The 13,191-nt window shown below is 44.2% G+C and overlaps 1 protein-coding gene across 4 annotated transcripts in view; it reads right to left on the reverse strand.

Moving 5' to 3' along the window:
• GABA-B-R3 (gamma-aminobutyric acid type B receptor subunit 3) overlaps nt 1-13,191 on the reverse strand; it is a 93,842-nt gene that overhangs the window by 14,644 nt on the left and 66,007 nt on the right. For all 4 annotated transcript variants that reach the window (XM_076518487.1, XM_076518485.1, XM_076518486.1 and 1 more), the window contains exons 9-14: nt 3,598-3,721; nt 2,630-2,746; nt 1,482-1,620; nt 1,075-1,191; nt 386-547; nt 72-175 (exon numbers count right to left, since the gene is read on the reverse strand). In XM_076518487.1, the coding sequence (XP_076374602.1) occupies nt 72-175; nt 386-547; nt 1,075-1,191; nt 1,482-1,620; nt 2,630-2,746; nt 3,598-3,721 (763 nt within the window). The remainder of the gene's footprint in view (nt 1-71; nt 176-385; nt 548-1,074; nt 1,192-1,481; nt 1,621-2,629; nt 2,747-3,597; nt 3,722-13,191) is intronic.

Genomic DNA, 13,191 nt, shown 5'->3' on the forward strand with positions numbered 1-13,191 from the left:
AAGGACAATTGTTCTTCTAAACGGCGACGTTCGTTAAAAAAAAGTGGAACAATCGGCCGGGGTATTTTTACCTTGTTTCCCAGGCCATGTAGACGCCGACGATGAGCAGCAGTCCTTTGTAGACGTAGAGTGCGCCGAGCCAGCTGTTGGTGTGTTGCGAGTGGCACACTTCTACCTGCATCGACAATTAAACGCTATTAATTGGCCGCGTTCGTTACAGTTACAGTTTCGGATCGTGTTTGGCAATTAGGGGCTGTCTATTAGTCGGGCCAGCTGTGCCGCTCCCGGGGTTAACTATCCTAAACGAGTATCGGATTCGCTTTCAAAGAAATCTGAATTCTCTCTCGAAATTGGACAGGCGTTGGATCGACAACGGATTCGTTACCTGGGGCTGGTACACTACGCCTCTGTCCTGCGGGTTAATCTCCAGTGTCAGGTTCCGTAAGTGGCGCTGCATCGGGTCGAAAGTGACCCACAAGGTTACCACGAGGCCGTCTATCAGCAGCAGCACGAAGATCAGGCTTATCAGTCGCGTGTCTTGAAGAAGCTGCGAATAAGAAGAAACATTGAAAGATGAACAGGCTAAATTTAATATAAATTTAACATAAATTTAATATAAATTTCATAGAAATTTAATATAAATATTCTAATTGATAGACTGTGCGACTTTTATGCATTTGTGACAGAAGTGGTTTGAAATGCAAAACCGTGAAGACACTGGAGGAATTAGGAAATATTGTTACAAAATATTGTTATTGTTAATTTTTTAATTATTATAGCTGTGAAGCGAACGCTTCGCAGAATGTTCGAGCAGTCGTCGCGTAAATGTTTCCGAGTTTCTGAAGCTGTAAAGAAGTAGGAAACATCGGAGCGAACGAAGTGGAAAGTTCGACGAACGAGGCGTCTAAATGGAACATCATTTTTGAATCATGCTGTTACGAAGAACAAAGAACTTTTAAACCGTTAAACAGTTCTAAAGTCGTCCCTTACGATGCAAGGGAGCCCCGAGAACGTGCTCGTTATTCAAGAATTCTGCGAAGAGTTCGCCAAATTTCTACGATTCCGACGAGCGACCTTATTCTTGACGACGCCGCTTCTGCTCTTCGTGAATATCCGATGCACCCGGTACGTCTTGGTGAACATCGAGCCGAAGGCCAACGAGAATCCGGCGGACAACAGGTAGACCCTGGCCTGGAACGAGATTGCACCTTGAACCGCGCCGTGTTCCGCGGGGCTTTGGCCGCGCGCGAATTCGCCGCGAATTTTCGAAGGGGAAAATTATAGTCCCGCGGACTATTTTCACTGGGTGGACACGAACGAGGGAGCCCCTTTCGAGTTCCGCATTACACGGAGGTCTTATCAAAGTCCGAGGGGACCCAAGGGCTCCACTCTAATTAGCTAAACGCGGCCGGGGTCGGTCGCGATGCCGTTTGCTCGCGAGACTAACGAGTTTCTCGCCGGGGAAAATGAATGCTGCTCACCGTGCACACGGCTGGATAATAGTCGTCGCTGTCCGGCAGGGTGGCGTGGTCCAGGCCCAGAAGGATCACCGCACCGTAAACCAGACCGCAGCCAACGGCTGCCATATTGTTCAGCCTCGGGCTCGAAAGTTTGATGCTCCTGTCGGAAAACGAGATTCGCATGTCCGTCGAATGTCCGCGACGATCTCGGGGCGATGTGTATCGAAATTTAGTATAATTAGTATTTACAGTAATTTAGACAATTATAGACAGTTTGAGGAAAGGAGAGCCTTGCGGCTCGTTTTTATAGTCGCCGATTGCCAAAAACTGTGAAAACGAGAGACGCAAGGTTTATATCTTCTCAAATTATACATTTCTGTGCGTAATCAGAGCGCGAATCAGGGATAAATTACTGTGCAAATATAGTATTTACAAGCTTCGCGTTTATAATTTAAACAATAGCTCCTTTTCCGGCACATCGCGACGAAAGAAACATTGGAAAGTTGCACGAGTCACTAATGAAACGACGCGATGGTAAAAAATTAATGAACGCACGAGTAGCATTTTTTAGCCGTTCGATTGCCCTTCAATCGAGTGACCTCAGAAATGTGGAATTGAATCAGTGCGTTCGACGAAACGGAGCTTGAAATGTTTAAGTGCTTCGATCGCCGGCGAGTCCAGTGTCCTCAAAAATTACACGGAATTAAATTACATTGTTCGATGAAGCAAAGCTCGATACGTTGAGTGACGCTCGAACGACGATGCAATGGCGAAAAATTAGTACAACGCGGACATACGAAGAATTTTCTTTTGTTATTTCGATCGTCAATATGGCGCGATTGCGACGATTTCGTGCAAGCGAATGTAACCTCGACGAGACGGAAACCGATAAGTTTAATGGCGCGACAACGCGATGACGAAAGCTCGTGGAAGGTGGAACATTGCGATGAAACGGTGAACTTCGCGGACGCGCGAATTATGTTCCGGCGACCTCGAAAACAGCGGGGAAATTGAAACAGTTTATTCGACGATATAACAGTCGAAAAGTTAAATGAGCCTCGCGCGCGAGAATCCCGGCGCGACTCGCCGCAGCCGCGTCGCGTTAAGCAGCGCCCGTGACAACCCTGCACGGAATTTACACAGGGGACCGAGGGTTAATCAAGACTTACTTGTGCCTGCGGAAATGCAGATTGAAGGCGAGGAACGCCAGTGCGAGAGTGACGCCGACGCTGGCGATGCATGTGACCGCGAGGAAAGCCGCAGGTGCCACGGTCACCACCCGCAACCTGTGCAGAAGAAGAACGAGCCTTTTAATGACACCCCCGATGGCACCCTCGGATGCTAATCAACCCCTTAATGGCGGCTCTAACGAACGTCTAACGTTACGAGAAAACCAGCCGGGAAACTTAATTGGCTCGCGTTGCCCGCCTCTCCGCGGGAAAACGTTCGCGCGGAATCCGAGATTCAAAGCTCGCCGGCTCTATCTCGGCTTCCACCTGTTCACCTTCCTTTATCAAGCTGTTTCCGGCTCGCTGTAAGCCGTTCCCGGAAGCTATAGCGATACTCTAGTATTCGATCGCGTACAGTCGTACGGTTCGAAGCGCCGTTCGAGGGTTGATCAGTAATATTACGCGGAATCCTCGTGCAAATATCATCGTAGAACGGGCCAGAAAAATCGTAGATCGACATTTTATAGCTCGTCGTGAAAGGGAAACTTCGCTTTACAGGACCACGTTGACTTGACTTTGGAAAAAAATTTTTGAACCTTTCAGAGCCCTTTGAACCCGCACAATGTCAAAGGAAGATAACTTTGGTTCCTTAGACGGTTTTCGAATAAATAAAAAATTGCTGTTTGACAATTCGGAGAATTGAGTTATGCTGTGTTAAAATAGGGTCTTCGAGCTTTAAAACGAGCACAGGCAGACTACCGTAGGATTTTTTTCTGTAAAATGACAGGAGTTCGAAGTTGCGGGATCGCGCGGCCGTGATTTAGCGGTCGTTTTTAAACTTATCTGTAATTGCGCCGTCGAATAGCATAATTCAGCGGCGCCGAGTACGATCGATGTAATTGGTTGATACCGGCGCCGAATTATAGATCAGCTCGTAGAATCGGACCGAAAGCCCGAGCGATACCTACCGGAAAACCCTTCGCGCCGCGGGAGGATGTCCGCCGGGCCATTTCGTCATTGCGCATCGTGGACAATTCATTATCAGCTTGTCGTCCTCCGGACTGAAAATCGCTATCCGCCTGATCACGTGGTCTGTAATTGGAAAACTTGAAGACCCTCCACCGTCCGTCGAGCGGGACGAACTGTATTCGACAACTTAAATCATCCGGTAACTTAACGCATCAATTCTTCGGGAACGGGGCTCGACTCGTTCCGCTCTGAACACTAATCAATCGAAACTTCCAACAAGCTCCGATTAACGGAGAAATTTATTCGGTGTCCGTTTCACCGGTTAACCAGACCTTCTCGCGAAAGGAATCTCGAAAGTCTCTCGTTTCACGAGAGAAAAAAGAAAGAAGGAAACAGATTTTTGCGTTCTCTTTGATTCTTAATTGAAAAAGTTCTTTCGTTTCAATTTCTCACGGTGTCCGAGCTTTTTTCATGCCGATTTTCTCTGTATGATATTAGATCAGCTGATTATACTGACACTGAAAACGTCGCCTGGTTAACAACTAATTAAGCTAATCGATCGAACGTGCGCGTTTTATTGATTTTTTTAAACGAAAACAATTTCTTTTAGCTTGAATAACACGGCGGAAAATTTTATTCTTCCACTCGACAAAATGCAACGACAGTTGCATATTATCCCACAATTAATATAAAATAATAATATAAATAATAATAAACTGGAAAGAGGTTCCAATCACTGTAAAATAATTGCGAGGCGAACGGGTTGAAATAGGAGACGGCGATGTCTACGATGACGCTTATAAAACAATACTAATTGTTTCGAGACAGCCGCAGCTGTCTCATCGAATTGCGCAGCGCATCGCGAACGTCGATATCAATATTCTAAAACACTAGAATACCCCCCCTCCCCAAAAAATATAACTTCAATTTTTCTTTTATTTCTATTCTCTTGAACAATTACAAATTGCTTGACACTCGACGTCGATATCAATATTCTAAAACACTAGAACACCCCCCCCCCCAAACATATAACTTCAATTTTTCTTTTATTTCTATTCTCTTGAACGAGAGATTACAAATTGCTTGACGCCACAACATCAAAGTTAAATAATGTTTTCGCGTCTCCATACGTCGTTACGAGCGTCCTAGAATATTTAGGGTGTCCGGACGAGGGTTTCTCGGTTAGCCAATTAAGCAAAGAATGATCGATCACGAGTATTTCGACGGAGAGAACGGCACGTGGGATCGGTGGCTCAGGCTCGCGAAGATATCCGGGTTAAAGTTTGCAGCGTTCGCGGCAATCAACGTAATGCCTGCATTTGAATAACAATACTCGTTTCGTTTTACGCCCGTCCCCCCGGACAGAAGGAGCCTATTTTCCGTGGAGGGGAGGACGGGGGTGGGCGAGGGCTGGAAATAAAGCAGGCCGTCCGATGGCCTTTGAAAGTTCGCGTTCGCGAGAAATGCCGTTATATATCCTCCCCTCCGGCCCGGTGAATCTTTAAGCAACCATCCCTATTTCCAGCATGACGGATAGCAACGGCAGAACGGCCGGGATACATAATATTTTTTACTTTAGGCGGAACTACACCCCGCGAATCCTATTATTTCCGGGCCGAGATTGAACGGGATCTCGCATTGCCGGCGCGATTCTTTGAAGCGACCCGCCTCTGCAACGCGCGGATGCATTTTTTTGCGCTGTTTCCCCTCGCTGTTTCCGTGAAACTCTTCCTCTTTTTCTTCTTCTTCTTCTTCTTCTGTTCCCCCGAAAACGCTCGCGTACCCTCCAGATACTTCACAAAAGATTTCATCCGCGTTCCAAACTGCCGCGAGTTTTGTCTCGCGCGAAATTTCATTTCCTCCGAATCGGCAACTTGATGGAAATGTAATTGAACGGCCGTGTTGACGGGGCGGAACAGTTTTTGACGCAGGGCGATGAACAGATTGGCCGGCGATACTTTGTGTAATTGGGCCGATATGCGTTTTTCAACATTCGTGGCGGATTGTTCGAGGACTGCTGTCTATATTCATTATGTTCGTTATATTTGTTGTATTAGTTGTAATTCGTTATAATTCGTTATATTAGTTATATTAGTTATATTCGTTATAATTCATTATATTGGCTATATTCGTTATAATTCGTTATAATTCGTTATAATTCGTTATATTAGTTATATTAGCTATATTAGTTATAATTCGTTGTATTGGTTACATTCGTTATATTCGTTATAATTCGTTATATTCGTTATAATTTGTTATATTGGTTATATTCGTTATAATTCGATATATTGGATATATTCGTTATATTCGTTATAATTTGTTATATTGGTTATATTCGTTATAATTCGATATATTGGATATATTCGTTATATTCGTTATAATTCGTTATATTCATTACATTCTCTATATTCATTGTGTTCGTTATATTCGTTATAATTTGTTATAATTCGTTATATTCATTACATTCACTATATTCATTGTGTTCATTATATTCGTTATATTCATTATATTCATTATACTCATTATATTCATTATATTCATTATATTCACTATACTCTTTATATTCATTATATTCACTATACTCATTATATTCATTATATTCATTACATTCATATCGATGAATACTATTTAAGTGACAACTGGAGACTCCTATGAGCAGAAACAAATTAGAAATCGATAGTACGTTAGGGTTCTTCGGGATTCATAAATATGCATATGTTATAAATGGAAATCAAATTGTATACTGTATTTGGTAATGAGGTATGATTGATCCGCGTGCAGCTACAGTGCAGCACGACTAATCCAGATTGCAGACTTTCATGCACAAGTTCCCACAATGCAGACCTAAATGAAATATTGTATCTTCCCTTCATGGTTTTAATAAATTCGATGGCCCACGTAGGAAAACGTGTCTCCTCTTCGTCGTTTCAATAAATTGGAAACTTAATCAGAAAATTACTTCTTCATCGTTTTAATAAATTGAGGATTGATTTACGTATAAAATTTCCTTCTTCTCTACAGCGTTTGTAATAAATGGATGAAAAAATTGATAGAAAAATGTGTCTCCCGTTCATTGTTTCATTAAATTGTAAACTTAATCAGAAAATCATAGCTTCGTCGTTTTAATAAATTGGAAACTCGATTAGAAAACCATAGCTTCGTCGTTTCAATAAGATGAACACTTACTCCCGTCGTTTTAACATCGTTTTAATAAATTGAGAACATAAGCAGGAAATTGTGTCTTCTCTTCACGGTGTCGATAAATTGGGAACATAAGTAAAGAACTATCCGTTCGCTTCGCAATGCGAATTTTAGGATCGCTAACGTTTCTCTTATCGTCTCGGTTATCGGAGTTCGAAGCCGCGACGCGGCCGATGCCGAATGTACATTTCGTACTTGAAAATGGTCTCTTTTCCCGGGATTTATGTCCGCGGACAAGGTACCCGGAGAAACAGCGGAACAATTCAATTTCTGACAGAGTCCCCGGAGCACTTTGTTCGATTGGTCGTTCGCGTACCGCCTTTATCGTCGTTGTATAGTTAATTGATAATTACCCGAGGCTGTAACGCGGTCCCGCGGACTCGACGTTTCTCTAATCAGCGAAACTTCTTCGGGGGGGAAATAGGGAGAAATATATCCGCGGCTTGTTACGCGTTTCTGCTCGTCCGCGCTCGGTAAACCGGTGCCGCCAATTTCGATCTTCGCGCGGAATTTTCTATGCCGCCGGTTTCCCGCGTCGAAAAAACTTTTTCCCCCGAGCAGAGGAAAACCGTCGCGACTCGTTCTCCCAGGCGTCGGCGGCAGGACGAACGCGACGAGTACTTTCGCAATTTCTGTTATTAGGTTATCTGCTTTTTTTTGCGACGACGACGCTCTCGACTGCCGATGGAGAAGCTTTTTCTCGCAGAACGAGAGTTTGTTTTCCGTCGTCATTAGCCGTCGGTCCGACGTCGTCGCGCGACTAATCGGCTTCGACCGGACCAGACAATTACCGCAGGAAAATCGTCTCGAATCGAAGGAATTCATCGGCGGATTCGTCGCGTAATTCGCTTCTCGAGCTTCCCGCCGTGGTAACTCGATTACCGGCGCTCCGTCGTTGCTTTATATGAATCCGTCGCGTCGCAGAAATTCTCTAAAACGCGCGGACACTTTGTTTCTCCATTTTGTTTCGCGGAGAAGCATCGCGGAAAATGAACCTTCATTGTGATCCCCCCCCCCCGTGTCTTTAGAATCGCTACAAAGCTTCGCGGAACGATAATTAAAGACCGCGGAATTTTTGCTGCCAAAGAGACACCGGTCTTTCTTTGTGGATCTTGCGATTGTTAGAAATCCGTGAAAATCCAAAGGTACACGGGCAACCAATTGTCTGCAAAATCATTGTCTAGGCTGGTCCGCGGAGTCCTGTACGCTCGCGGTGCTCGTTAAATTTCTTCGAATGCGTCGGACTTTATTTTTCACTGTTTGAAAGCAGCCAGGAAGGATCTTCGTCGCGATTCCGTATCTTTGAAATTGTTCGATGTCGCTCGGACTCGGGATTGTATGCGGTTAGGACAAAAGTGAGTGGATTGAATGCAAAATGGCACAATTAATATACATAGAGTGTTATGTATATTGTGTATTATAAAATTATAAAATTGTGTATATTTTTATACTTGTATACTTCATGTATATATTTGTATACTTTATATATTTATATATTTGTATACTTTATATATTTATATGTTAATATAATTGTATATTTATATATTTATATACTTTATATATTTTTATATATTTATATATTTATATGCAATTTTATACAATTCGAAGATATTATTGCTCTCTGCTGTCGACCCATTCGAATGATTCAAACAAAAACGAAACAAACGTCTCGTTCCCACATTTTGTAATTAACGTGGACAATTTCCATTTTGCATAAAGATGACATCACGCGATTCTGGGCAATTCGGAGGCCACGTGACGCGGTTCGAGGCAATTCGGAGGCCACGTGACACGATTCGAAGGCAATTCGGAGACCCAAACAGACCACTTTGTGTCGTTTTCCGAGAATTCGCGTCGCGTGTCGCATCACACGCAATAAATTACACAGACGTAGGACTAGCACAAGGAAATTCACAGCATCCAAAAATTAGGCATTTCCAGAATAAATTACTATACTTCGTTCACTTCGGCATACAATGCAGAAAAATCTGAGTGGAACCGTCGTGCAAAATGTTCGCGTGCAAAACGATGAGTGAAATAACCCTGTAGCCTGGTCGGAGCAATGCTTCACGCGTTCACGGTGCTAAAAATTTTGGAAAAGGCGCGCATACGAAAGTTTCGCTGGCGAAGATTTATCGAGAAGCGGGGAGACTTTCATTAAGATCCTGTCCGAAGTTGTATAAAGTTCGGTGCGTGGGATGATGAGAGACTGGCGGAATAGAAACGGCTAATGTTAATTTCGCGCGTTACTATTGAATGCATAAAGATCTATTATACACCGGCGTCACCTTTCCAACGTAATTCACGTCCCCCGGAGTTCGCGAGCGAGCCGGGACACGTCGGCAGCTATGTATTCGCAGCTTCGTCGATAAGTCGACTTCTCGGCGGCGTTGAATATTGTGCATCGGAGAAATAAGATTCCCAGGGAGAATGACGGGACAGCGTGTACGTCGCGGGGCCATTATACGGTCGTGTCTCGATAACGCGAACCTCTTCAACTCGTAAACCTCGACGAGGCGAAAATGTTGTCCGTTCCATTCTCCGCCGCGTTGTAAAAACCTCTGTAAATCGAGGCGAGACTTTCTTCGACACAAATTATTTTCTACAAGTTTAAATGCATTATTTTGCCTCTGTCACGCGAACTTAGAACAGGATTTTTCTATTCGTATACACGAATAAATTATTATTATTATTATTGTTATTTTTGTTATTATTATTACTGTTATTTTTTTTATGGAGGAGGGGACATGCTTTTACGCACGGGGTGATGAACACCCCGAGCCCAAGGTTATTTATTATTGTAATTTATTCGAATAAAGAATTATGCGAATAATTTATTCGAATAAAGAATCACGCGAATAATTTATTCGAATAAAGAATCACGTGAATAATTCATTCGAATAACGAATCATGCGAATAATTGATTCGAATAAAGAGTTATACGAATAATTTGCGACGAATTATGAATAATTGTTATCGAAAAAATATGCTGCCTTCGTTATTTCATCTGACAACGCCAGCCACGTCCCTTTTAGCCGCGTGCCGCGTTTTTTATCAGTCGAACGCATAATTCGCACCTTTGAAGCCGCGCGCTCGCAAAAAATTTGCGCTTCGGCAAATTATTAATTCTTGTACACATTCTTGTCTTTGCAAGAAGGCTTCGCTAATAGAGAATTCTTCGAAATCTCTAGAAATCTCGAAGATTCGATTTCTTCCCCTCGAGATTCGATATACATCGATGTTGTATTTCCCGGCGGAGCGTTCGGTCGCGGTTCCCGCGTCGGATTCGCCGCTCTTCCGCGGCCGTTCCCGCGGTTTCTCCCCTGTCGGCGAGATTATGCTCGAAAGTTAAATCCGGGGGCCGCGCGACGCCGATGCGGCTGTTATCCGGCGCGGGATTTGATGGATTACAGCCGCAGGACCTCGACTGTCGTCTGGCTAGATGGATGAAAGAGTGCGGTACGAAGTAAAGTGGAATAAAAAGGAAACGTGACAGAGGGAACGCGTGAAAGATAGAGATAGAAATAGATAGATAGAGAGATAGAGTGAGAGGGGGCGAGAAGAAAAAAATGGAAAATACGACACAGAGGTAACAGAAAGAAGGTAAAGAAGCAAACGGTTGATGGTATCCAATTTGTCCCGTGCCGCCGCGCCGCCGAGGGTTCTTTGTGGAGCACCGTTAGCTATCGCTGGCGGAAATTCGTGCCAGTTCGTTGACTTTATCTGAAATCGATGCTCGAAACGCCGGACAGAAAAAGGAGCTGCTGCTGCTGCTTCTTCGAGGCTCGTGCAAGGTTAACGAGCTGAGCCGTCGGGGCTGTTACGCGCGAACGAACCGGTCGTCTAGCCGTCGGAATTGGGTGAAAATGTCAGCTCGACCCCGTCGATCCTCTCGGGACAGCTCCTCTACCTCTAGCCAGACGTCCTGCGGCCTCGCCGACTATTCGAATCTTATAGAAATGCTTCGCGAACCGACCGAAACCGCCTTGCCGCCCCTCCCCCGCCCCCGCCAGCCACCGATGGAACGATTCATCGGGGGGTGTTGCGATCGTAACTGCTTACAAAACTGACAGCGCCAGGAATAAACGGGAAAACCGAGCCATCTGCCAGCCGGGAGCTGGACGACCCTTGCTACAGCCATCGCGAAAAGGGTATGCGAGGTTTGCGAGGGAAAATTCCGGAAAAGTTCCACGAAATTTAGGAAAAATTCGGATGCGAATTTTCGTTCGTCGATTTATGATTTTGCGACAGAAATGGATGGATCGTATTCAAAACGGTGGAGATGTTTTTATAGAGGTCCAGCGGCCCTTTGGGGCAAATAAAGTGAAAGGGGGAGGGGTGGTTTTATCTGTCGGAGCTGTAAATGTGCGTAGCTTTGGTAACCACTGTAATACTGAATTTTTATGGTTGCAGAGGCGGAAGACTGTCTAGCTGTCGACGAAGTGGGCGCGGCTTGGTCTAAGGAGGCGTGTCTTCGATTTTAAGGGTAACATATTTCCGTTCTTAGTCTAGACACGACAATCTCGGGAAATCTAGTTTCGAGAATCACTGTACCACTGATTTACTTTCTTTTCAGATGTAGAGAGCTGTGGAGTGGACGTGGCTTGATCAAAGGAGGCGTGGTTTATATTTCAGTCAAAAAGAATCAATGGCTTTTCGAGACAACTGACTTTCATTAAAGGTAAAGACTCGACGCCTCTACACATAAAACTCTATAAATTATTACAATATTGCTGTTTTATTTATCAGAGATAAATGATGCTCTAGTTGTCCGTAAATTAGGCGTGGCCTGATCAAAGGGGGCGTGGTTTACTTTTCAATAAAGGCGAATCAGTGCTCTCCGAGACAACCGACGTTTATAAAAGATGAAAGACTCGACATCTCTAAACAAAAGACTCTATAAACTATTACAGCATTGCTATTTTATTTATCAGAGATAGATGCTGCTCTAGTTGCCAGTAAATTAGTCGTGGTCTAATCAAAGGGGACGCGGTTTACTTTTCAATAAAGGCGAATCAGTGCTCTCCGAGACAACCGACTTTTATAAAAGATGGAAGACTCGACATCTCTAAACAAAAAAACTCTATAAACTATTGCAACATTGCTATTTTATTTATCAGAGACAAATGATGCTCTAGTTGCCAGTAAATTAGTCGTGGCCTCTTTCCCCTCGCTCCGAATTTCCCCCAAAATTGCTGCTTTAATAAACGACGCCCGCGAGAACGAACTTCATTAAAATTTCCCAAGCTCCCAGTAATTTCTCTGGAGGAAATGGTCCCCGACGATTTTTCCAAGTGATCCATCGATCACGGGATCCGGGGGCCGTTCTTAACGACCGACGACGGGACACGGAGCGTTTTCTTTTCGGCGTCGAAATGTAATTGTTGGCCGAACGGCGGGTGGGTCGCGGCCGAATTTCCTCGTCATAACTCTGTTTGGCTGGTCGACGTTCTGTTTCTTGTTGCAGCGTTAATTACGCTCTCTCACTCTACCGTAAACACAGGCCGAATTCATGGCAGGCTAAGTGCAGCGCTGGTTTAATTGTCTCGTGTTTGAACAATCCGGGGACAGAGCCGTCGCGCATGGTCGATTCGATCGGACCCGCGAATGACCGAAACCCTTGCACCCGCCATTTTAACGCCGGATATCCCAGAGCTTCGATCCTTTCCGCCTCGCTCTTCCATTGTTCTCGCGATCTTTCGCCGTTTTCCGACCGAAGCCCCAAACGATCCATTAATTCCTGCCGATCGACGCGGTAAATATTTCTCGCAATGCAATTATCAGTCCGCGGATATTCCAACCAGTTTGTCCGCAGCGATTGCAGGCTGCAGGGTGCAAATTGCTGTCGATTTTCACCCTTGACCCTCACGGTGCCGAACAATGACGCATCGTTGCCGGCCACGCGCGCGAGAAAAGTTTATTTGCTGAATAATTTTTATTAAATCAAATGTTTCTTTCTTCGCGTGCTCCTTTGTGAATTTGGTAATTATTATTGCATTTCACTTAATAGTATTTACAACTTTCTCCTGGAATCGTAGCAAATTATATTAATTTGGCTCGGTGTCAGTGTTTTTCGTTTAGGTACAACGTTTTAAACGGGTGAAAATCATTTTCTTTAGAATTACAGTGATTAGAACCTTTTCGATTGTAATAATTTCTTCGGTGGAGCAAGAAAGTGTACACTTATTGTGCGTTAATGTTAACTTCATTAATTAAATATCGACGATAGCAGGATAGAATTCGATTTCGACTCGTGAGAACGGAATAACGTGCACGCTGAACGGATCGTTATTAAGAAATCTGCATGCGAGCGATTAACAGACCGCGGATATTTATGCAAATTGTAACTAGTCCGAGTTCATTCCAAGAGATACAGCTCACATAAAAATGTC

The sequence above is a fragment of the Megalopta genalis genome, chromosome 2 (genome assembly GCF_051020955.1).
Source record: "Megalopta genalis isolate 19385.01 chromosome 2, iyMegGena1_principal, whole genome shotgun sequence".
Classification (NCBI taxonomy): Eukaryota; Metazoa; Arthropoda; class Insecta; order Hymenoptera; family Halictidae; genus Megalopta; species Megalopta genalis.